Source organism: Polypterus senegalus, chromosome 14 (genome assembly GCF_016835505.1).
Source record: "Polypterus senegalus isolate Bchr_013 chromosome 14, ASM1683550v1, whole genome shotgun sequence".
In the NCBI taxonomy this organism is placed as follows: domain Eukaryota; kingdom Metazoa; phylum Chordata; class Cladistia; order Polypteriformes; family Polypteridae; genus Polypterus; species Polypterus senegalus.
Genome location: NC_053167.1, coordinates 128,132,733 through 128,159,263, shown reverse-complemented (window position 1 = coordinate 128,159,263; position 26,531 = coordinate 128,132,733). Strand labels below are relative to the sequence as shown.

Here is a 26,531-nt window from a genome sequence, read left to right as displayed (position 1 = left end):
AAGTGGGCCTGGCTCAGGCCCCTAAACAAGCACTTTACAGCTGGCAGATCTCATCACACTGGCCCACCTAAGCAAGTTCACTGCTGTTAGGAGCCGCAGGGCACACCATCAAATGCACACGTAGACACCGGGACCCTCGTGGGACTCTCTCTTGTGCCGACATCCGCTCCATCCTCGCTGCACCTGGTGGATATTCTGAGCACTTGACGCTCTCACCTACGGGATGACGTACACGGAGCTCTCGTACAGAACGTGGCATTTTAGCAGGACAGACCCGCCCCCTGGACCTTCCATTTGCTGGCTGTTTGCCTCTGGCCCCGCCTATCTACGACTGTCGCTATGCAGCGCTGATTACCTACCAATCACAGGGTGGAGGCGTGGCTCTAGCATTATGTAGCTTTGTGCTGCTCTGCTGCCCAACTTTTGATTTCCCCTGCCCCTCTCATCATGTGACTGTCGTGTAATCGGTGCAGCCTAGCAACCGCCGCAAATGGGAGGAGCCAGGAGCGAATGTCAGGTTAGAGCACCGCCTAGGGGGCGGATCCCGAGGTCCCCAGCCCATCCCTGCCTGCCTTTCGACATACGTGGGTCAGATCTTTTCAAAGGTGGTTTTCATGTTTTCAAAAGGACGTTTTTTTTTACCTTGCGTCTTTCTATTTTTCTCCTCCGCTGTCCTCATACTGTAGCATTGTGTGGGCATTTGCCAGAAGATGCCATTCTGCAGTCTGTCTGAGATGAAACCTGGTGGCCCTGAGTGGGTGTCAAAGGCAGAGCAGACAAGAATAGCATGGAACGCGTTGGCGGATCAACATGTTATTTTTACGAACAAAGTCCATCATGCATTTGTAGGTTAATACAACCCGGTGGAATCATAAAGAAATGAATTTTTTATCTTTTCTAAGCACAAAAGAGAGGTTAATATAAACACAGAGGAACAGATGGATACACACACACACACACACACACGTCTTGGAAAGTCACTCGTGTGCAGTTTTAGAAATGTGAGCTCCAGACAGGGGGCTTTCATAGGTGATCATCTCTACAGGAGGGGCACTGACCCGTAGATGGGCATCGCTGTAACCTGACTAACACAAGTGCACTAAGAGGAATGGAGACCCCATTGGAGGGCTGGGTACAAATTTAGTTAAAACGAGGGGAACATCAGGTATGGACCCCTCATGTGCTGCCAGCTGTTAAAAATCTGTCTGTCTGTCATCTGGGTTGTGAGGTGTTAGGAAGCAGTGGGCACCAGCCTGTGATAGGGCACCCACCCACACATATCACCATCTTTAGGAGGTGAGGGAACAGCAAACTCCTCGCTGGCAGTGACCCAGCTGGGACAGCCGCGCCAGCCACGGAGCACAGGGAGGTGAACAACGACCACCATAATGGAGCAGCACAGTGGCACAGGGATTGGCTCAGCACTTGGCATTTAAATCACAAGCCCAGTCGTCGTCTATGTGGTGTTTGCTTGTTCTCTTTGTGCCCACCACATTGGCAGTGACATTCAGGTTAGGCGAATAAATACCCTCACCAGCCATTTTATTAGGTATGCCTGTTCAACTGCTCGTTAACTCAAATAGCTAATCAGCCAATCACAGGGCAGCAACTCGGTGCACTTCGGCCTGTAGACCTCATCAAGACCACCTGCTGAAGTTCAAACCTGCATCAGAATGAAGAAGAAAGGGCACTGAAGTGACTTTGAACGTGACATGGCTGTTGGTGTCTGATGAGCTGCTCTGAGTATTTCACAAGCTGCTGATCACACACAGCCATCTCTAGGGGGTACAGAGAAGGGTCTGAAAAAGGGAAAATATCAGTGAGCGGCCGTTCAGAGGAGAATGGCCAGGCTGATAGAACGGCAACAGGAACTCCAATAAGCACTCGTTACAAGTGAGGCGTGCAGAAGAGCAGCTCTGAACACACAACACGTCAAACCGTGAAGCAGCAGCAGGAGACCACAGCGAGCGACACTCCTGTCAGCTAAGAACAGGCGACTGAGGCTACAATTCACACAAAGGGCTCACCAACATTGGACAACAGAAGATTGAAAAAACATCGCTTGGTCTGAGGAGTCTCGGTTTTTGCTGATGCTAGGGTCAGAATTTGGTGTCACCAACATGACAGCAGGGATCCATCCTGCCTTGTATCAATGGTTCAGGCTGGTGCTGCTGGTTCTGTCATGGTGTCTGTGATATTTTTTGGCCGACTTTGGGCCCCTTAGTACCAACTGAGCATTGTTTAAATGCCACAGCCCACCTGAGTGTTGTCACTGACCATGTCCATCCTTTTATGACAGCAGTGTCCCCATCTTCCGATTGCTCCTTCCAATTGGGTGACGCGCCATGTCACAAAGCTCAGATCATCTCCAGCTGGTTTGTTGATCGTGACGATGAGTTCACTGGACTCAAATGTCCTCCACAGTCACCAGATCTCAATCCAGCAGGACACCTTTGGGATGTGGTGGAGCGGGAGATTCGCATCATGGATGTACAGCTGACCAACTACGTGATGCTATCATGTCAATATGGAGCAACGTCACTGAGGAGTGTTTCCAGTGCCTTGTTGAATCTGTGCCATGAAGAACTACGGCAGTTCTGAAGGCAACAGGGGGTCCAACTGGGTACTAGCAAAGTGTACCTAATAAAGTGGCCGGTGAGTGTGTATTGATAGTGGCCGTGTAAGGATGAATTCATGGGTGGGCCCTGTGATGGTCCGGTCTCTGGTCCAGTGCTGTTTCCCCACCCGGATCAGCTCTGGCTGCTGTGATGTAGCAACACACACAATGGGGGAAAGGAATGAACACACAAAATAAATGAAAACCTGGCTAGGACGTCAGTGGTCAGCCTCAGCAGCAGGCCTCACCCAGGGCAGCCAGACTCCCGAGTTCAAGAGGCAGCTTAGCTTAACATTGTGACACAAACGGGCCATTCAGCCCAACGAGGTCGTCCGTTAAATTGTCCAAAGTAACGTCAAGCTGAGATTTGCAGGTGTCTGAGGTCCAGCAGACTACTTGCTCATGTATTCCACGTGTCTGTGCTTCTTTGTGTAAAGAAAACTTTTCCAACATTTGTGCAGAATCTGCCCTTAACTTTCTAGCCGGGTCTCCATGTTCTTGTTGCGGTGTGTGTTGTCGATCCACTCGACTGATTCCTTTCATAACTTTATAAACGCTTCAGTCGTTTGACTCCTTCAGCCTTTCCTCGTCACTCCTACCTCTCAGTGTTATCTTTACACAAAGCACCGCAGACACTTGGAATAAGAAACCAAGTAGCGTGGTGGACAGGAGGACTTGAGGGACTTTCAAAAGTCGGCTTAGAATGAAGTGGACAGGACTGGAGAGCTTTGTCAGGCTCCATGGCCTGTTCTCGTCTAGACTGTCCTAATGTTAAATCGGCCCAGTCGCTCTTCTCTGGACACACGGGGGACCAACAAAGTGCACACAGACCCCCGGGTGAGGCCTCACAAGTGTGTTATACAGGAGCTCCTTTGAAGGCCCCAGATATACAAAGGAGGAGGGAAACCGTAAACCTCGGGCTTAAAAGGACAAGGCCAGCGGACCAGGAGCTGATTTTATATCAACAAAATAAAATGGAAACGGGCAAAGTAAGGGCAGGATGATCCAAAGCAATGACAAGTCCAATCCGTGATTCACAGAGGGGGCCAAGAAAACCACAAAAGACCAGGACGTCCACACTGACACTCACAGTCATCAGTGATCTTACCTGCAACCTCCATGACGCTCGACCGGCACCGTCTCCTCCACCTCAGTGTAAAGGGTGCGGGGGTCCAACCTAACACCTGGTATGGAGGCAGTTATCTTAAATTCACAAATTCTAAATTAGAAATCTCTATACACTCCTGCGGGGTCTTACGTCTCCATTTGGGACCGGCCGTTCGGCCGTATGTCGGTCACGATGCGCTCAGGTCATCACGATTGAGGCTCGGTGGGTCACACAAACCGAACTCGGCGTCTGGGCGGCCACACGACGGGGCCGTGTACCGTAAGCCACTGGATGGTGGTGCCGGTGGGGCGCGGGATGTCATCAGTGGCGGGTCACCACAGCCAGTGCTTCTCAACTCAGGTTGCCGTCAGTGGTTGGTGAGCGGGTCGCCATAAGCGATTGTCAGGGCTGCAAGGCACGATTTACTGATTCAAAGTGAGCTTGTTTACCCAAGTGGGACCCCTTTTACCAAGGGGGGTGTGGGGGTTTGCAGTTGTTGCTGGTGGGTCCTCAGTGAATTTAAAAAGGCAAAGTGGGGGTGTGGGGGCATAAAGGATGAGGACCAGTGGTGTAAGGAGGGCAGTGCAGGCCGAATACGTAAGAAGTTGCCACATGGAGCAGCGCCGATCCAAACAAACCTTAAAGGGGAGTCTGAAAACTTAGGAGACCCCATGAAATAATAACAATAGGAATAATATAATCTAAGATGTTATTACTGAAGATGGTTTTGGTAAGTTCTAGAACATTATTAGCTTATTGTTATCCTGTGACCCACGACAGTAAGTACAAATCACCTCAACTCCGGGTGGCCATAAATTGACATCTGCCTGTGTGTCAAGAGTTGTGTCCATCTGTCATGTGATTCCTGAGGCTCAAACCTCGAACTTGGTCTTCATGGGAAGCTGATGATGTGCTGCAAGGTGGTGGAGCAAACAGTGGGGCCTCCAGTGGCGGAGCTCGAGTTCGTGCCGCTCGGGGCGGAGCGGGGCTTCAATTTGCTGCCCTCCAACATATCCATCCATCCATCCATCCATCCTCTTCCGCTTATCCGAGGTCGGGTCGCGGGGGCAGCAGCTTAAGCAGCGAGGCCCAGACTTCCCTCTCCCCGGCCACTTCTTCCAGCTCTTCCAGGAGAATCCCAAGGCGTTCCCAGGCCAGCCAGGAGACATAGTATATATATATAGAGACAACATATCTGAATATGTTAAACTATTTAAACAGAAAATGAAAATGACGTATAGAGAAAAATGAAGATACATTTTGCATAGATTTATTCATATATAAAGAAACAGCAATCATTTTTTATATGCATTTATAAGCATCAACTAGACAAGACTATAGTAGAGACGCACTGATAAGCCGTGTTCTAATTATTAGTTTAATATAATTACGCTACGAAAACCAGAACCAAAGTAGGGTACAAGTGATAGGTGGGGATGTTTTCTGCGCAGAGCAAGTAGAACGCATTCGGGTTAATAACGAAATTGTAAATTAGTTGTTTATCTTCCTAGAAGTCATTATCGGTGTAATCTTAATGTTTATTTATTTTTGTCATTGCCTCATACATTTCAACTGCTGTGTCTCATGCACAAGGACAGTCTGAACATTATTTTTCAAGCATTTGTGGTTAAAAGATCAGAGAATTTGACTTTTTTCATACACGAGTGATATTTTTCCGAACCCTGCTGCTTACACACAAATTGTACTAAGCCTTGTGGCCAATAATGCCGCCCCCAAAAATGTGGACCTCCCCTCCGCCCCGAGCTACGCCATTGGGGGCCTCCACAAAGTTATTGGAGTTTGCGTCTTTCTCGATAGGCAAGCTGACAGAGAAGGAGACATGGCAGAAAGTAACAGAGCCGCGACATCTGCTGAGCGTGAAGCAAGTTGGAGAAGCTGATTATGTGACAGAAGGATGAAGAAGAAGAAGAGGGTGTGGACCACTAGGGGGTGTGCCGCCACATCAACCCGACGCAGACAGGTGTGGGACACAAGTTCAGAGCACACGTGATTTTCTTTTTCCCTTGTGGGCAACATCTTCCCTGTTCCCCACCAAGCAATTCAATGCGATTCTTTTCTCTTCCTCCTCCTCCTCCTCCTCCCGACTCTGGCTCCCCGAGTAGTGTCTGCTGGCTCCTTTTATAGCCCACCCGGAAGGAAAGTGCCCCACAATTCCGGCAGCAGAGGGGCTCAGCAGCAGCTACTGGTGGTGCCCACAGATCCCAACAGGGCTGCACCAAACTCCAACTCCCAAGAAGCCCTGCGACCCAGGGGGGCTGCCATCTAGTGCTCCTTCCAGTGTGGAGGGGTCCCGGCCATCCGCCATAAAGGACATCCAAGAAGTTTCAAGCATATGTGGCGTGCGGTGCTCATGAGCTGCTGGAGCCTTCATCTTAGATACTTTATTAATCCCAAGGGGAAATCTTGAGAGAGCCGGTGGTCTGCGCGTTTTCTAGTAAACATAAAAATATTTAAAATGTCATCAAAAACAATAATTCAAAAATGAAATATTAATAAAACAGGACATACGCATTCAAAACGTCAGAGTGGTCTTGAATCGGAGCGGGTAGGCCTGACTGAATTCCAGTATGGAGATCATTCCTTCCTTCAATCTCAGGGCTTTGAGCACCACACTAAGATGGTGCCTACTTTTAAGGGGTCAGCACAGCGGCCCCCCCTGCTGTTTTCCTGTTTCCGCTCGCCTGTTGTGCAGGCCCGGCTCCTGCTCAGCTCTCGCTCTCCACACAGCAGTCACTTGGCTCGCAGTTGTAACGGATCAAAGCGCGCGACTGCCGGGGGGCCGAAGGGGAGCCGCCGTCTCCTTCATTCCACTGCTTTATTCCGTGGCCGTCTATTGTGCCGCAAACAAGGGCGACCGTGTCATTTAGAGAGCCCTGCCTGTGTGCCGGAGGAAGAGGAAGAACTTGACTTGTGAGTCGCTCTCAGGGAGGCAAATGTGGTGCACGTTCACCCCGGAGGGTCTGTCAGAGTCTGACAGCAGTGCACCTCAGGCTCTTTCAGCATGAGGGGCCGTTGAGAAGCCTCGTGACATGCGATACCAGCTTTCCTCAAATGTCAGAAATACAGCAGAACATCAGAACAGGCTGGACGAGAGCAGGCCATTGAGCCCGACAAAGCCCGCCAGTCCTGTCCACTACAATAACATCAAGTCGAGTTTTGAGGGTCCCTCAAGTCCTCCTGTCCGCCACACTCCACACTCATTCTCAGTCTCTGGTTCTCTGTGTGAAAAAAAAAAACTCCTAATGTTTGTGTGAAATTCACCCGTCACAAGTTTCCAGCTGTGTCCCCGTGTTCTTGATGAGCTCATTTTAAAGTCACAGTCTTGATCCACTGCACTGATTCCCTTCATCATTTTAAACACTTCAGTCAGGTCTCCATTTGTTTAAACTGTAAAGGCTCAGCTCTTTTCCTCATAACTCATCCCCTGTAGCCCCTGAATCAGCCTCGTCGCTCTTCTCTGGACCTTCTCTAGCGCTGCTCTGTCCTTTTTGTAGCTGGAGACCAAAACTGCACCCAGGACTCCAGATGAGGCCTCACCAGTGTGTTATAAAGACTTGAGCAGAACCTCCTGTGACTTGTGCTCCACACATCAAGGCGCTATATAACCTGACGCTCAGTTAGCCTTCTTAATGGCTCCTGTCTGTCAGTTGATGGTGTCGAGTCCTCCACATCTCCCAAGTAGGCGTCTGCAATATACATCGTTTACGATTAATTGCTGTTTAAACGATGTGCGAGATTAAATTATCGAGTATGTAACTCGCTTAGCAAAAAAAGAAACACGAGTTCATTCACTAATGCAACAGTACAGACCACTGCGCGTGCGCAAAGCGAGCTGCGTAGGTGTGCACGTCCAGCAAGCTGCAAGTTAGCGTCGCTCCCTGCCTCAAAATGAGTGAACAAACAGCGCCAGATGATAAAACAGCCTCGCCATCTACGTCGTCAGAGTTAATTGCCAGACGTGGTTCATTCTCACTCGCATGGCAGTGGTTTGGTTTTGAAAAGACTGATGTTGCTCAAAAGACGGCAATCTGCAAACTATGTGGTAAATCGGTTGCCGTTAAAGACAGCTCGACAACTAACTTGTTTCACCATTTGCGAACTAACCACCGCACAGAATACAAAGAATACGAAAAGCTTAAGGAGTCAACTGTCCAGCACAAGTCTAAAGTAACCAAGGTACAAGCACAAAAACACACTCAGCAAACTTTAGCGGACTCATTCTGCAAAAAAGTGCCTTACGACAAGAAAAGCAACAGATGGCATGACATAACAAACGGCGTCACCAATTACATCGTAAAAGATATGGTGCCAATTCAAGTGGTTGAGAGAGATGGTTTTAAACAACTTTTGAATACTTTAGACCCAAGGTACACACTATCTGGCCGAAAATATTTCAGTCAAACAGCTCTGCCTAAGTTGTATGATTCGTGTCGCCAAACTCTGACGCATAAACTGCAAAAGGTTTCACATTTTGCCACAACAACGGATTTATGGTCAAGCCGAACATCCGAGCCATACCTCTCCCTGACGGTGCATTTCATTGACAAAAACTGGCATCTGCAAAGCTTCTGTTTGCAAACATCCAACTTCCCACAAGATCACACTGGCGACATCACTGCGCAAGGTCTGAAAGATGCGCTGGCATCATGGTCACTGCGAGAAGACCGCACAGACAGCGGGGCTAACGTTGTCAGTGCACTACGGATTAATAACTAGAAGAGGCCACCTTGTTTTGGGCATAGGCTTCATATTGCGATTGGTGAGTAATTTGGGGTTCCTCTGTAAAATGCAGTTTAGGTTAAATTGATCTTATTTATTATGACGTTTAAGAATACAAAAAGACCTGATAAGTAAAGCTATAGATGACAAAAATATCATTCAATATAATTTCAAATAATACATTATCTTAGAATTATCGTTAGTGTCAAAGACCCAGAAAATATCGTGATATTTTTTTTTTCCAATATCGTACACCCTAACATCAAGGCGCTATATAACCTGACGCTCTGTTAGCCTTCTTAATGGCTTCTGTTTGGTAGTTGATGGTGTCGAGTTCACTACGACTCCTAACTCCTTCTCATAAGGAGTACTTTTGATTTTCAGACCCCCCATTGTGTATTTGTGTACAACTGATTGCCCCCCTCTACCCCTGGATGTCAACATTAGTTTCACCCGTTTATGATGACAAATGTCGACTCTCTCCTCCAAAGAGTTAAAGACCCCACTGAGGTCCCCACGAGTCCTAATGTCGTGGTCAGTGTTTCCTGTCTGTGCCGGGCCTATCAGCGGCCATCAGGTCACTCCTCTGGTTTGTTACGGGTCACTTTGGTTTTATATGTTAAGATCATAGATACGCGTGTGACAGTAATGGCCATTTCTCTGTGTGCCGTCTAGAGGTGGTCTCTGCCTTGAGCCCTGTGCCACTTGGGTAGGCTGTTGCCCCTGACTGCCCGGTGTTTGAGAGTGAAGTCTCATTCAGTGGCTGTGCACTGTGATGGACTGGTGGCCCACCCTGGGTCACCTTTAGCTTTGTGCCCAGTGCCACTGGAGGGGAGTCTGGCCCCCCGTGACCCTCCGCTGGCTTACGTGCAGTAGCTTTGATAACGCCTCACATTGCAGTATTTTAAAAGTTGTGCCCCCCCTTAAAGTGTCGTGATTGTGATTAAACGTGTCACACAAGTGTCACTCTTGTTCAGTTCAGTGTGTTTAATCACTTAATGGTGCTGACCGTGGCCGGCCAGGAGCGGTCAGGCAGGACAGACAACGCGGGAGTATTTGGGACGCCAACCAGGCTGTCAGAAAAAGTAGGCAGAAAGTTCCAGAATGATGAAACGAATTCTGTCGTTTCTCTTAACGGCACCTCACTCGGGTGGTCCGTCTCATGGGTTTAACTGCAGACTCGTCCCCCTGGCCGGCCAGTTGGTGTGTTCTTGAAGGGGCGGGGCTAGGTGTCCTCATTGGCCGTTTTCTCGGAGCCGAGAGGAAAGAAGGAGAAGAGAAAGTCACCGACAGCACCCCCTTCTGCCATGGTGGGCTATCATGTACCCCTCCAGTGACTCTGACTCGCTGAGGTGTGGCGGTGGTGGGCTCCTTTTAACTTGGACCAGGGGGTATTTCCGGAGACACATTGTGGCTTGTTGGTCATTTGGAGGTCCCTCCCTCTCCATGCAGTGCCCTCTGTCACCACCCAGGGACCCCAACAGGGTTGTGCTTCTGGACTCCGATTCCCAAGGTGGCCCTGCGGGTGTCCAGACTGGGACCACTTATGAGGGACGCTGCCACCTACTCATGTGAAGGATGCCAGCTCAGTTCTCACGAGTCCATTCTCTCTTCCAGCAACCCAAGTGGGAATTATAAGGTATCCAGCTGGGTAGTGCCCACAAAATGGCCATCCTTCCATTATGGCTTACTGGCGGGATACCCGCCCGTCCAGGGCTGTCTTAACAGCATTAGAGGGCAAAGCAGTACACTGCACCCCCCCCCCACCTACCTACACAACCACTCAACAAGTCACAACATACATAGATTAGCTAAGGGCCCCCGGGCAACTGCCCAGCATGCCCACACATTAAGAGGGCCCTGCGTCTGTCCTCCTGGGCACTCACAATGTATAATTTGTAATATGACAGGAGATCGTAACATTAGGCGGGTGCGATGAAATGGCATACGTTAGGAAAATGTGAAGATGATTTGAGTGACGAGCAGGCTGGGATCCTTCAGAGGGACGGGAGTGTTAGGAAGTGGCAGAGCGCAGTCACTGTGGGTGCCATTTGCACCTTTGTCTTTCGGAGCTTCACTTTCTTCCCAGATAATAAGCTAATCACACACCAGAAGCAGCCGTCTTAAATTCGACCGTAATTTGGCGCCATTCACCAGGACGAGGCGCTGAGACGCGGGAGCTGTGGGATGTGAATGGCGGGCACAGATGGCGCACTTCGCTCAAAGCCAACAAGTGGCGCAGGCTGACAGGAAGCTCTCGGTTTTCTTTTGCACGAGGACAGGAAGAGAGCTGCGTTTAATTACGGGTGGGCTCACTCGCTCACTCGCTCGAGGGGCCTTTCACAAACGCAGTCATCTGATCATAATGAGCTTTAAAGACACTTTGATTTTCATTGATCTGCTGCTTTTTCTTTTTTTTGACAAATTCAAAGTTAATGTTAATGAACGAGCCTTCGTCTGTAAAGACCACCGTGCAGGAGGCTCTGATGTTTGAAACACGGCAAACGTGTCACACGTGAGCCATGAAATGCGCCGAGGTACTAAAGGGTCCGCAGCTGCTGTCAGAGTCGGAAAAAATGGTGCACAGGCAGGAGCAGGGAAGAAACGGGGTCTAGCGGGGGTCTCCGAGTGCACCCCCAGGCAGCTCATTCTGACTTGGTGAAGGCATGGCGTCAGCACTCGCCATGCCTTCCAGTATCACTGACGGTCACTTAAAGGTGAGCAGGTCGGCCATACCGGGCAGGGGGTGGCAAAGTCTTCAGACCCCTTCACTACCTGCACACCTCATTCTGGTGTGGATTACGTCTGAAATGTCCGTCAGTTGGCACTCAGTCACCCGCAATGATGACGTCCCGCTAGCAGACCCCTGGACAGGGCGCCACATCACGATGACAGTTTATTAAAAATCAAAAGCTGAAGCTTCTCAGTCATAGAAGTGTTTAGATAGGTAGATAGAAGTGAAAGGCACTATATAACTGATAGAGGGATAGATAGAAGTGAAAGGCACTATATAATAGAGAAATAGATAGAAGTGAAAGGCACTATATAATAGAGAAATAGATAGAAGTGAAAGGCACTAAATAACTGATAGAGGGATAGATAGATAGAAGTGAAAGGCACTATATAATAGAGAAATAAATAGAAGTGAAAGGCACTATATATGATAGAGGGATAGATAGATAGAAGTGAAAGGCACTATATAATAAATAGAAGTGAAAGGCACTATATAATAGAGAAATAGATAGATATGAAAGGCACTAGATAACTGATAGACAGATAAATGTGAAAGGCACTATATAATAGTACGTGTACACAGAAGGCCCCCTTTGGAGGCCACTGTCATCGAGATCATTTCAAAACTGTGACGATCAAAGGGCAGTGAGGCTTTTTAGGGGCTGGGCACCGTTTTTTGAAGATTACAGAACAGCACAGGGTGCCAGGGTGGGCACCTTCACCCATGCATGGGCTGATTTAGAGTCCATCTAGATGGAGGGTAAACCTGTCGCAGGGCCCACCCACTTTCACCAGGCCGGTTCACCGGAATTGGGAATGTGAAAGGGAAACACAGGACACCCCCCACATTGTGAGAACAGCAGATAGATGTGGAGCTGGTGGACCCATGAGGTGACAGCACCAGCCACTGGGCCACCATGCCCGCTTTAAGGAAATGGCCATCTGTTGAGATTTATTGCATGACTGGCTCAGGTACCCCCAAGAATGCCCGCTGCAGGGACACTGAAATGAGCCAAAGAGTCAGTTCAAGAAGCCTCAAGCTGGGCTCAGCCTGGCATGCCCCCTTGAAATGGACCAGCGTACAAATGGCCACCACCAGCCTTGTCATAACGCTCGGGCCTTTTTGTGAGTGACAGAGGAGTGCACCTCGCATGCTGTGGCCAGTCCTGTGTGTTGTTGTTCAGTCGTCTCCCGTGTAACCTTAGCGCCCGCGATCTGATTACATAAGCAGGCTGGCAAGCCTGAGTACCCGCGCCGTGCCGGCCTTGTTCAGTCTCCTCTGCCTTGAAGCCATTCCGCCCCTCACCAGAGATTAATGTCACTTAGCATTTACACTTGTCTCCTTGTGGCCTGTCCTTCTGTCACCTCCGTGCCACCGCTGGACAGTAAACCACAGGCCTGACTGAAATGAGGGTCACATATGCCCTCTACTTCCCCCCTGAATTGGACAAAGCGGGTACAGGTTCTCATTGACCTGTGCCCTCCCCAGGCCTGACTTAAGTGGCCAAAGCAGCTCAGAGTGGTCCTGGCCCGGCCCCTCACACGTTCTCCTCATGTCTGCCACTCCTCTTTCAGTCCACCTTCCCAAATACGCGTGTGAGCGAGACTGGCACCCCCCGTCTAAGGATGGCCCCCACCTAACTGTTGTAGGTGTCCAGGCTGGGGTTCTCTTTTATTATTTTCTTTTTCTGCTCCTTGTGTTTTATGGGTGGTCCCCCCCCATCCACCCAAAGAGGCGGGGCCACCTGCCTATCGCCGTCCTATAAATGTGGAGGGTCTTCCACAGTTTTTTGTGCTGCGCTATGGAGTTTCTATTACGCCTTGTGTATATTTTGGGATTTTGCCCCTCTTGTTTTTTTGTTTTTGACCCCCCCACCCCACCTTATTAGGACTTGATTGACTGGGGTTGCCTTTGTGCTCCACCGAGCTTCATTGTTGTAAAAAATCAATCTCGTGTTTTATGAAGATTCGGCGGATTACCAGCCAGGGTTTGACGCCGATGTCTCCCTCCGGTGGCCATTATTGGAAGTGTTTGGGACTCCCAGCAGGTACTCTGTGATAAATGATTGGGCTTTGACACACAAAAGAGAGGTCCTGGGCAGCCGCCCGCCTGCCCGCCTCAAGGAATGGTCTTTATGGACAAGAGTCTAAAACACAACTGAGGTTTGGTACAGACAGGGTGGGTTTTAAAGATGGAGGGGAGGGAGTGACGTCTCCAGGGGTGGCACCGGACCGGAAGTGACGTTTCAAGGGCCCAGGAAGACATTCCTGCATTTGATCTGCGGGGGAAACAAGAGAAAGGGGTCCGTGCACTCTGCCACCCCCTGGTCCGACTCTTTACGAGCCCTTTAGCCGCCTCCCATGGGCACGTGTGTAACACCTCTCAGGTCTCAGAGTGCGTTTTCACTCCCACACTGTGACACACCGACTGGACCAGTGGTTTACATGTTTGCTTTAGGTCTCGTCCTAATTAATAACTTGTCTAATGACGCGCCACGGACATTGATAACCCGACAGGACCTCCCACTAGGCCCCCTCCTTCGTAAGGTGAAGGGGGTCATCTTGTGGTTTGTGACCTTTCAACAGGCCAGTGTGCCAGTCACATTAAACTGGGAGAAGACCCGGGAGACTCTGGTGGGATTGTGTGTCTTGACTGGCCTGGGAATTCTCAGGATGGCATGAAGCAACTGGAACTCTCACCAGGAACAACATCTTGTATTGCGGTGGTCTCACGCCACTCCACCCATCTGCAGTGCCAGTCCCACCCTTGTTCTGTCAGTTCACAGATTTGAACTGTGGTGAACTGCCGGTGGTCCGCTGCATACCCACCATGTCGAGCTCACAGTAGGAGAAGTCGTCATGTCACCTGCGCTGAGCAGCCCCCCGGTTTCAGCCCCACCACGCTTCACGTATTTGCTTTAATGGAGCGAGAGCACCGGGGGGGTACAGGGCTTGGCGCTTTCACTTTTTGTGTTTTAAATCCATCAGCTTGCTGATTCTTCAGAACCTCGTCGTTCATCTCAGTGCAGTGTGGCGTATTGACAGCACGTCACGATGACAGGTCACATGTCTTACACTAAATACGCAGCATCAGGAGACGCGTGTCACCGTCAGGCCACCTCGGCCACTCCAAAGTGACCTTTTGTTAGCGGGTCACAGGAGAGATGAAGAAACGCGTTACTGGCATGGAGACTCAGCCAAGTGTGTGCTAACGACTTGTTCACATAATAAGAGAGGAGTACTCGATGCACTTGAGCAGCACCTCAGCTCAAGGGTCTCCTCAACTCAAGGGTCTCCTTGGCCTTTTATTTCTTTTTTTTTTTTTTTGCTGTCCCTGGCTGGGGTCCTAATTCAGGCTTCACATCCCTTGTATTCATCTTTGGTCCTTTATTTGTGTTGAGTACGGGTGTCCACCTTTATGTTTGGTTTTGTCTGAGCATTTAAGCTGCTGGAGTTCTGTTCCATGAGTTTATTGGGTGGTTCCTCAGGGGGCGGGGCCACCTGCCAATCACCAATCCCCTCTATAAAACCAGAGGGTCTCCCTCCATTCCTGGCGGTTTATCTTGCATGCTGTGTGGACTCGGTGTGTCTCCCCCTCGCACTTCTTATTTATTTGTGTCACCAAACCCAAACTGGCCAATCACGTTAAAGTCAAACTGACCAACCACATTAAACTGACCAATCACACCAAACTGAAACTGACCAATCATACCAAACTGAAACTGACCAGTCACACCAATCAATCAATCAATCAGCATTTATTTATATAGCACATATTCATACAAAAAACTGACCAACCACATCAAACTGACCAATCACACCAAAGCCAAACTGACCAACCACATCAATTCGAAACTGACCAATCACACCAAACTGAAACTAACCAATCACACCAATTTGACCAATCACACCAAAGCCAAACTGACTAATCACACCAAAACTGACGACACCAAAGCCAAACTGGCCAATCAGATTGCTCAGAGGGAGTCAGTGAGTGTCGCTTGTGTTTTCCGTTTTTTGACGTTGCTATTGGATTTTGTATTTTGGGATTTTTGCCTACCTTGGACTGCCTTTGCTGGCGACTGCTTCATGGAGCTCCATGTAGTTACATTGTTTTTGTGATAATAAATCTTTTATTATATAAAGATTCAACATGGCCTTTTTTGTGTCTAGCCGGAGGGGTTTTGACAGGATTTCCCCCTCTAGTAAGCATTTTTTGGAAGTGTCCGTCCATAACCCTAACACCCAGTGCTGCCCAGTCAGATAAGGGTGTTGGGACATTGGATGGCTGGACTTTATTTTTTTTATTTGCTTTCAGATATTTCAACATCCCAAAAGCATGTAGAATGATGGAGTGGCACTTTGTGAGTGAGTGTGCCCTGTGATAGACTGGCACCCTGGCCATCCAGGGTTGGTTGCTTTGTACCCAATTAGACAAACTGGATTAAACAGGCCTGAAAATGTTGAGCTGTAATAGAAAATAAGTTGCACAAAGAGTCTGGAGCAAAGTCCTGCCACCGGGCAGAGTGGCATAGTGGTGAAGGCTTTGGACTTCAGAATCCTGAGCTTGTGGCTTCTTATCCCACTTCACTTACTGCCATGAAGCGAGGTCCGTAGTGACTGGGGGGGTCTCAGTACGGGGGGGCGGAGCAGAGTGGCTCTGGGCTGTTGATGAGGTGAGCGACTGATTGCACTTTCACATGCAGACGTGTGCAGTTCGGCCAACTGCCTCGTTAGCCCCCCGGCATCCATCACACATTTGAAAAGAGGGTCTGAGCAGAACAGTGACTGGAGAAACGACACGGCAAAATGGGCCGAGGCAGAGCGGGTCACGTCCCACCCGGGAGGGAAGTGAATGGCACTCCAAGGAGGGTCTCCGCTGAACAGCTGTGTAGGAACAGGGGCTTGGATTGACCCTCCCATGGATCTGGGAACCACTGGCATTGGGTGAGAGAGGGCAGTGAGTCAGCCTGGTGCTAACAAGGGCAGGCGTGACGGGCGTCGGGAGAAGGCGACTCGCTTTGGGTGAGCTGGGGAGACGAAGATATCTCGCCAGACTTGCTGCCTTAGAGCCTTCTGGAAAGGGATTGTAAAGATTTGAATGTTCATTTTTAACCTCCATGTTGAGCACAGAGTTTTAATTGGATTATTGATTGAGTTTAGTATTCTATCTGCACTGCACTTTAGGGGTTGGATATTCAATTTAATAAACGTACGCGGGGCACTTGGGACGATGAAACCGGGTTGTCGTCTGTCATTCGCCGCTGTGCCCATCTCTGTTACAAATTACATGGGGACAGTTTAATAATAATAATAATAATAATGATATATTAATATCAGTAACAGTAATAATATTATCAATAATAGTAATAATCATAAAAATATTCATATTAATAGTGATGTTAATATCAATAACTTTAATAATAATCATAATAATCATAGTACTAATAATCATTAATATAATATTTATATTAATATTAGCAGTAATAATATTCATATTAGTAATAATCATACGTTTTATTTATAATGTGCCTTTCAGAGCCCAAGCATGTGGCACAAAGCCCACCAAAAACAGTTAAAGAAGCATGACAGGTGCCAGTGCGGGTGTCATGTCTCAGCCAGCTGGTGTTTCCTGTCTGTTTAGTTTGATTTGTGTCGTTTATTTCGGCTCAACTTCTATTTCTTTTGTTTATAATGTGTGATGGGAAAGGGGCGTGGCTTAGGTCACTTTCCCTTGTGTTTTTGTGGGAGGCTCCTCAAGGGGTGGGGTCACCTGCCAATCACCGCCAGGACTGCCCCTCCAGCCTATTTAAATGGCAGTTAATTGCTGTTAGGTGGACAGACGAGCCCAGTGGACTGAGTGGTCTCGTCACGTTTGTCCAGCTGTTTATGTTCTCTACTGACTGGTGGTCCTGCCTCACCGCCCTGGAGTCCCGGGTTCAAGTCCTCGCTTGGCCGCTGTCAGCCATTCTTCCTCTTCCTCTTCTGTTCCTCACCTGCGCCGTGTCCTTCACAGGACCTCGCTGTTGGGCCCCTGGACTGTTTTCACGGTTGCTACTAACAACTCCCCCCAAACACAGAGGTTGCCATCGCCAGAACAATGGCTGCATACTTGATGGGGACGGGAGCAGGCGATGTAAAAGAATGCTGATTGATAATGAGCAACGTGAGACCGCGCGCCTCGGCAGCGCGTAGCAACGGTGGGGGGGCTCTGGCGTGCCCATTCATTCGAGACTGATGCCGTCAGCGGGCCAAGTGGCAAACAAAGCCTTAAACAAAACTGGCAGGAGCCGTCATCCCCTTCAGCAGCGACACGCTTCACCTGCTCTGACCTTTGGAAGCCTGGCAGGTGGGCGGATGGGCGGGTGGGCCCAATCATATAGCCCGCCAATCACCTCCTGCAGCCTCACACACAAAAGACAGTGCTGTGCCCGAGCTCGTCCAGTCAGGCGGGTACGCACAGCTGTTGCATGGATGTTCAGCACGTAGCTGGGGGGCTTGGCATGATGCCCATCAACAGTGACGCGTGTGAAATTTGACAGCCGATTCACCCTTGATGTAATTCTGGCTTCTCAGGGTTGGCATGTAATAAGACTTGGGGCACGGGTGGTCCGCCACTCACAGATATGTGTGGTGTTGATTGTCACATAGAAATGCCCCCCATCTCTGCTCTGGTGGTCCTATAGAAAGGTCGAGGGCTGGTCATGTGAATTAGAGAAATGAAGGAGAAAGAGCACAGCTGCGGACTTGAGGCTGGGTCTGTGATATCGTAGGTTGCCAAGGGGGCAGATGGCACGGGCCGATAAGACCAAGGAGGTCCAGACGTTAACTCCCCCCAGCCAGCTGCAGTTTTCAAACCCGTACCCTAAAAGTGAGTATATGATTATCATGAACCTCGCCAGCTCTTGGACTGGCACCCCACCCAGTGTTGGTTCCATCCTCCCACCTGAAGCAGCCTAGATAGGTGCCCCCACTCTGAATGGGATTAGCGGGTGTGAAGGCGTTATGTTCCACCTGACTGCCAGTGGACTGCCACCCCACCTTCCATGTCGTGCTACCAGGTTGTGCCCCCTAAATGGGGTTTACATGAGTAAGAAATTCTCATGTGATGTGCATTACTCTTGCCCTCTGATGGACTGGCACCCCAAGCAGGGCTGGGTTCCTCTGCTGATCTGGTCCTACCCAGACTGGTGACTAAGCGGGTATGAGAGTGTCACGTTGTGCCTCTTGGATGGACTGGCACCCTGTTCAGGTCCTGCCTTGTCCTGCTCCATTCCAGTCTGGATAATGGAGTTAGAAAATGGACATTTGCCAGTGATGCCCCAGGGATGCCAGGGTGCAGAGGTGGTATCCCCTAACAGACATGTAATGACTGAGCCATCTACTAAGGTGCCGCCCTCGGTGACCCCCTCTGTCTGGTCACTGGTGTCATGCCCACTGAGTACATCGCAGACGTTTTATTCTCCTGATTCGGGTTATTGTAGAGCGTGGGCACACTGTTGACTGGCAACTGACCCTAGCCAGCCATGCCTTGGGTAGAGCTCCTGGTGAGCAAAACATAAGAAATATCATCCCGTGTACTGAGGCTGAAGTGAGCGTCTGCAGACATATTTAACCATCCATCAAGGGGACAGGACTGAGTTATTTGTGCCAGCGCCAACTTTAGTCCAAACCTTCAGTCAGAGGAGCCCACTGAGCCGTATGTGCACCACCCAGTGCTGCCAGGGGGCCCGAGGAGGGCTGCCAGTCCAGCTGGCCCATATGGACGCCTTGGCTCAAGCGCCTGTTAAATTTTAGGATAACCCGAGTCGCTCCTGTGGTACCCGAGATCGGCTCGTACTTACGATGCCCACGATACGATGGAACAGGCGCCAATATTGGATGTATTAATGAAGGTGCCCCCCCGTTGATTGGAATCTCAGCAGTTTAACGACTTGTGCGAGGGTCTGGTGCGGGGGCACACAGACCACCTGGTCATAAACAGAAACAGCAGTGGGGTGAGGGTCTTGGGGGGTGCGTTTATGACCAAGGGATGAACTGACAGACTGCATTGTCTTACTGATGGTGCCACTCTACAAATCAGGAAACAGGGCATGAGGGGGCACAGAGTCCTTGCCCGTGTGGTCTCGCCAGGCCAGTGTGGCGCAGTGTGCATCAGGTGAATTGGAAACTGCCCCCTGTGAGTGACTCAGCAGCCGACTGGCACCCTGTTCAAGGTTGGCACTTGCCTCCCTTTTCAAAGCGCCTGCGGCCCACTGTCACTTTTTATATAGGAGGCCATTGAGACGTTTCCAGGGTGCCTAATTACTGCCAGTATCTGAAGGCATGATGGCGGGTCACATGTCACACCACAGTGACAGTCAGTCTGGAGTTCACGTGACATCTGCTGCCACAACATTTAGGGCCTTATGAAGTGGCGCTAGTTTGAGTGGCAGAGTGACTTCCTGTCGCGTTCCTTAGTGGCTGTCGTTTACAAAGCGCCCAGCTGCTTACTGTCAGGCGAGTGCCACCCACGTATGAGGGTCTCGTACGCGTACCCTTGTGTCTGTCTGCTGAACATTCACCTTTGTGTTTCTGATGACAGAGCAGGGAGACGTGGTCAGTGAAGTCACTGCAGTTACGGTTCAAGATGAGGTGACTCGTATGGACAAGCGGTGGTCTACGTGCACAACGAAAGGGGGCTCAGTGTAAAGTCATCACCCTCTTGGGACGCCGCGATGACGCTGGGCCTGACTGAGTAACTACAGCGTACATGGCGACCACAGCAGCCCACCGTAATAATACGCAATAAGACACACAGAGTAAAGGAGTAAGACCACCCTAATAATAAAAAAGAGGGCAGGGTGGTGGGGGGGTCTCAGGGAATTGTCTGCAACTTCACATCAACAAAACCAAGGAGATGCCTCTGTGTCCGGCCACTGGTCAGGGAGGGGATGTTGAGGGGGTCCGCTGCTACAGGAACCCGTTAGTTTCTGATTGTTTGAGATTGAGTGAACCAGCAAAGGATCATGGGAAGCCCCTTAGAATGTTGAAGTCAATTCAAATACCAGGCGGGGTGACGTGTGTCACTCTTAGATAAGCCGGCCACTGCCACGTCACCCGTCGCTGCGTGTGCTGTGACAACGGCGCGACAGCAAAGCAGACGGAGTCATCAGGGAGGTGACAGAAATAGCCAGGAATCAAATACGAGGACCCCTAAGCACGAGCTTGATATTCCAAGCATGCAGTGATGACGTGAAACGTTTGTAGCCCCCCACCTGTTCTGTTATGCTGTGCGTGACCTCACTGCTCTCCCCTCTGCTTTCTTTTTGCCAGTGAGGCTCAAGTGTGATCTTCGGAAGTCACCCTGGCCTCGATGACACCCCCAGGCCAGTAGGTTATGTTGGCACCACATTCTCAGTGTTCAGGCAAGGCAGGTCAGACTAAAGGTGGCGCTAGTGAGACCAACTAGGGAGCAGCTCGAGGGGCCACCTTACAAAAAAACAAAAGACAAAGCAGAGCAACTGGGGGGCTCAGACTGGGGGGCTCAGAGACTCCTTAGTGCCAGAGGACCACGTGGTGGCAGCTGCTGTCTCAGTACGTCTCACTGGTGTGGCAGCCTGGATGAAGGAGCAGCTCAACCTGGCAAAGACGGAGCGTCTTGTGAGTCTGTCAGTCCAGCACCCCCCATTTCTGTTCAGCTCGGCTCACTATCGTTAATGCCCACCAGGTGGGCACACGACCCTGGGGTGCTGATTGATGACCAGCTGTCCTGTGCTTCACTGTCCCCTCAGTCTGAGAAGATCAGGACGTATCTGACTGAGTGTCCAGGGCACCTCCTGGTCCAGGCTTTGGTCCTGTCACATCTCCTGAGTACTGGTGAGGGTCACCAAGCTGTAAAAGGCAGTGGCACGTCTGTTGTTCAAGCAACTGAGGCGGGCACATGCCACTCGTCTGGTGACAAACCTTTTGAAGCACCTTGGCAGAGGCGGAGCTTCGTGTGATCCCAGCAAGTCTGTCAGTCCAGCACCCCAACTCTGTTCAGCTTGGCTCATTATGGCGAATGCCCGCCGAGTTGGTATGCAACCTTTTGGTTGATGGTCGATGACCAGCTGTCCTTCAGGGCCCACCTTGCAAAGCTCTCTCTGTCTTTGAGGGTCACTCTGTATAAGATCAGGCCGTACCTGACAAGAGCTGCAGTTCACCTGCTGGTCCAGACGTCTCTGCTCAGCTCGGCTCATTATCATTAATGCCCGCCAGGTGGGCACACAACCCTGGGGCGGTGATCGATGACCAGCTGTCCTGTGCTTCACTGTTCTCTCAGTCTTTGAGGGTCACCCTGTATGAGATCAGACCCCACCTGAAAAAGCCTGCAGCACAACCCCTGGTCCAGAGGTCTCTGCTCAGCTCAGCTCACTATCACTGATGCCCACCAAGTTGGTATGCTGCTGACCAGCTGTCCTTCACTAGCCAGGTTGCCACGCTCTCTTCATCTTTGAGGGTCTAAGATCAGACCGTACCTGACAGCACACTTCCTCGTCCAGGCTTTCGGTCCCTCAACTCTCTGCCGGCAGGACCACCAGCATGTGTCGGGGTCATTTGGGCTTTGTACCCACCGCTGCCCCTGTGACCCTGAATTGGATGAAGAGGATTTGCGAATGTCATTTGATGTTACTTTATGAACAGCTATGGCATCCCCAAGAGCCCCTTGTTTAAAGGGGTGCAGGCACTTTCTGCTCAGAGACACAGGGAATCATTAAAGTGGCAGTGCAAAGGGAACTCCCGGTGGGTGTACCTGAAACTCGGGGGGGGCACTGCTTCTGACACCCTTCTGAGCTCGCTGAAGACCCTGCTTTGTTCTGCACGGCCGCAGTCCCCTTCACTGAACGATGATAACTGACTGGCACTAACGGCATGAATGGCCTCTACAAGGACAGCAGAATGGAACGTGGGCATCACCCAGGTCTGTGCCCACCTCCTGTGCCAGTGCGGCCCCTTCAGGCCTGCTAACTTGTCTGTGAATTGTTCACAGAGCTAACCGAACTGTCTGGTCTCCAGCCTAAGGCCGCTTAGCAAACCTTCAGGGAGGCCGGAACACCGTTGTCATGGAAACAAAGTGCCTGCGCACGCGTGTGTGTCTCTGTGTGTGTGTGGGGGGGGGGGCACTCTGAGTGTGTGTGTGTGTGAGAGAGGGAGAGAGAGAGAGGGGCACTCTGAGTGTGTGTGTTTGTGTGTGAGAGAGAGAGGGGGGGCACTCTGAGTGTGTGTGTGAGAGAGAGAGAGAGGGGCCACTCTGAGTGTGTGTGTGTGTGTGTGTGTGTGTGTGTGTGTGAAAGAGAGAGGGGGGGCACTCTGAGTGTGTGTGTGTGTGTGTGAGAGAGAGAGGGGAGGCCAGAGAGAGAGGGGCCACTCTGTGTGTGTGTGTGTGTGTGTGAGAGAGAGAGGGAGGGGGGCACTCTGGTGTGTGTGTGTGTGTGTGTGTGTGTGTGTGTGTGTGAGAGAGGGGGGGGCAAATCTGTGTGTGTGGGGGGGGGTACTCTGTGTGTGTGTGTTTGGCGGCTCCACTGCTCACTTCCTCTTTGGGGGGATTCTCGTCAGGAGCTCGTTTAACAAATTTCTTCCTAACGATTGTCTCGGTGGTCTCTCGCCTCTTGATGGTCTCCCTCGGAGGTGTTTGGCTCGCACAAGCCAACAGTTCGGCAGTTTCCTTTTGCCGCTTTTGAGGTTGACAGTGGTGCGCCTAGCGGGAATGCAGCCTGAATCCCAAAGACAGCCGTCGACATTCCCATTCTGGTGTGGCTGGCAGGGTGGCACAGTGCTTAGCGCTGCTGCCCGTCAGACCCACCATGCTGGCTTTGAGTCCTGCTCATGGCCTGTGTGGAGTTTGAACGACCTCTCTGTGCTCATGTGGGGTTTCCTTCAACTTCTCTGCAATGCACAGAATCCGGGTTCTGTGGTGTGAGTGTGGGCCTTGTGACAGACTGGCACTGCCCAGGCTGTTCCTGCATTGTGCCAGGTGCTGCTCAGATAGGCTCAAATTCACACAACCCTGCAATGGATGAAGTGGACACAGCAATGTTATTGTTTGGTGTTGTAATGATATGGGCAGCACAGTGGCACAGCAGTTAGCCCGCCACCTCACAGATCTAGGGTCCAAACATTGAATCGGGTGCCACATACATTTTATGGGCAGGTTTTCTTTGGGTTACTCCATTTTTTTCCTTCCTTTCAATTAAGTGCAATATGAATGGGAAAGGCACTATATAAATAAAATGTATTATTATTACTAAGATAACGTGTCGTATTATGAAAAAGCATCATGGTGGTGCAGCGGCAACTGCTTTGGCCTCATGGATTCAAAACCTGCACCAACTCAGTGTCCCCAACCGCGTCCCCAAACTGACTGGCCGCTCTACAAGTTGACGTGATCTACACAAGGGGGGCATAGTGTGGGGTTTGCATGGTTGGTTTATTCTTTTGTTTTTTTTTTCTTGTCCTGTGTCTGGTATTGCTCCACCTCAAGGATTCGGAGGGCTTGAGAACTGATTTATGTATCATATGATGTTAGGGTGGTCCTCAAAACAAACCTAAGAGATTCAAGCTGTTCAGAGGGTTAGTTTTACTCTTTATCATGTGTATGACAAACAAACACACGGAATGTTAATGAAAATAAACAAACTTCAGAGGGCACTCCATCGGGCAGCGTTTATGCCCATGACTGCTCCGCGCTTGCAGGTCCACAACTTCAGCACGCTCTTTAATGGTGATGGTTTGCTGCCATTCTTATGATTGCTGCTCTTTCAGCTGCGTCTTAAGACTAATTGAAGTACTCTCAGCATAGTCAGAATATCACCAGAAGAGGGCGCTAACATAAAGAAAGTACAAAAAGGACTGCAGTTAATACAAAAGCATAACTGACTGGCCCACTGTATTATACCACTTTACACTGGGCATCTGGCCAGCAGGGCGCTGCATCCACTTTAATATATGGACAAGTGTCTTTGTGTCTGTCCGGTTGCTAAGTCTTTGTTATTCCAACAGATGGCACATCACAAACATTAACACTTGTTTTACAAATCCTATACCAAATAACAGACAAAAGCATTGCATTTGTCGTTCCAACAGATGGCACACCACAACAATTCTTAGTCATGCCATTTATTATCACATCGAGTGAATTGGCATTGAGAGGACAGCGGCTGAAAGTGTTGCAGTAACAAACAGGCCAGGCATAGATAATACATTTTATTACTACAAATGATTGTGGTGCGCCATCTGTTGGAAATGACAAATGCAATGCAATTTATTACTAGAACTGTTTGTGGTGCACCATCTGTTGGAATGACAAATGCAATGCATTTTATCACACAGTCCAAAGTTTAGATGCATACAATGTTCTGTCATTTGAGGCAGGATTCCAGTTGAGTGCTGGCCATCTTAAGACTGTCCTGGAATTGATAATTGAAGTCCTGCCAATGTGGTCAGATTTTCACACCCTTTGACGGGGGTGGGGGGCAGATGCTAACATAATGAAAGGACAAAAGCACTACTGACCAGCCCACTGTATTACACAGGGCACTCTGCTCCCCTTTATACTGTGGGTGAGTGGTCTGCCATCCAATGTGGGGCACTATATTCTGTTATATTATGCGACTGCTCCATTTTCCTCCCATAGTCCAAACACAGGCAGGTTTGGTGGACTGGCATTGCTAAATCGCCCACTGATGAGTTAGCATGGTCTCTCTGCAATGGACTGGCACACTGTCCGGGGTCTGTTCCTGCCTTGTGCTCTATTCCTGCTTGGATAGGCTGCAGCCTCCCAATGACCGTGCTCAGAATAGAGCAGGTTTGGATAATATGATACAACTATTTGGTACAATTCAGGGTCAGGGAGAATGAAGCCCACTGAAGCAGCATCAGGTACACAGCAGGAACCAATGCCAGGCCCATGCAGGCAGCTGCCCCACAGGGCCAGTTTAGAGTGCCCAGATTACCGATAACACACATCTCTCTGATTTTCCTCCCACAAATCCCAAAGAAGAATGGCACGTTGGCGCGGTGGGTAGCTCTGCTGCTTCCCGGGTCTTCCCTGTGTTCAGTTTGCATGTTCTCCCCGTGTCTGCGTGGGTTTCCTCCCACAGTCCAAAGACATGCAGTTTAGGTGCACTGGCGGTTCTGAATTGTCCCTAGTGTTTGAGTGTGTGGGTGCCCTGTGGTGGGCTGACGCATTGCCCAAGGTTTGTTTCCTGCCTTCCCTCCAGCAGACCCCCGTGACCCTGGATAGATGGATGGAAATCCCAAAGAAGACCCAGACAGACAAGGCGGGCACATTCAGGCTCCAAAGAGGCGGTGACGATGCTGAGATTTGAACCCGGGACACTGGAGGCGTGAAGCAGTGCCCGCCCACATGGTGAGGCTGCTGCCCCTTGTCCACAAGCGAATGTCAGGCCCAACGTGTGCTAGTGCTGGTGCTGGCCGCCGCCCCCTCAGTGCCCCTCGGGCTGTTGTTTCCACGGTGGGGCTGTTGTTTCCACGGTGGTCCCGCTTTATTCTCCCGGAGCCGTTTGTTTACTGCGACTCCACTCCTCCTTGGCGGGCATCTCTGGATGGGCTGTTTACGCCTTCGCCTTCATGGGTGTCCCATTTTAGAAACTTGATTGCAGGGTTTTAAGTTACAAGCCATGTTCATATGACCGCTCAAGCAGGAGGCACAGGAGCCGGCTGAGCAAACTCCACCGCAGCCACAGGCTGTTTGTGAACTGACCCCTCAGATTAGCCATCGGACCCCGACGGCGCCCATCGGGAACAGGCATAGGAAGAGCCAGGGACTCGTGGGGCTGGAGTGACGTGCTGGAGTCCTGCAGGCTTTGTTACTTGGGTCAAGTCAAGTTGCAGAAGCTCATCAGGTCACCTTTCTGTGGCTTTGCTTTTGGTCCGAGACCCTCGTCAACCTCCTAGGTGGGCTGTTATGCTGCTCTCTCGTGACTCTCACCCATCTGAAGGAAAAGACATTTCTATTGAAAGCAAGTGAAAGCTGAAACAGAACATTGCTATGTGGAGCCCCCCTGTACCTCCTCAGTACGTCTTCGGATTGTGAAGATACATCGGGGTGGACTGGCGAGCCGCCGTGATGGCACTCTGAGCCCACTGGTCGGATTGAGGGAAATGGCATTTAGAGGGCAGCAGCTGAAAGTGTCGAGATAAGAAGCAGGCCAGGCTTTGGACTCATCGTGATGAATGGACACGGGTTCACGTACAGGCGTCACTCCTGGATATGGTAGGTACAGCGACGGACCCCAGCGGGCGTTAGCTCTTAACTAGAAGGCCCCCAGAGTGTGACCTTAAGTGACCCTG

The 26,531-nt window shown here is 50.4% G+C and overlaps 1 protein-coding gene across 3 annotated transcripts in view; it reads left to right on the top strand.

Moving 5' to 3' along the window:
• pde4ba (phosphodiesterase 4B, cAMP-specific a) overlaps positions 1–26,531 on the top strand; it is a 594,195-nt gene that overhangs the window by 344,906 nt on the left and 222,758 nt on the right. The window contains exon 1 of one of the 3 annotated variants that reach the window (XM_039734545.1): positions 25,978–26,454. The exons of the other annotated variants lie outside the window; for them this stretch is intronic. Within the exon in view, the coding sequence (XP_039590479.1) occupies positions 26,411–26,454 (44 nt within the window). The 5' untranslated portion in view covers positions 25,978–26,410. Of the gene's footprint in view, positions 1–25,977; positions 26,455–26,531 lie in introns of those variants that run through there. 3 annotated transcript variants of the gene reach the window in all.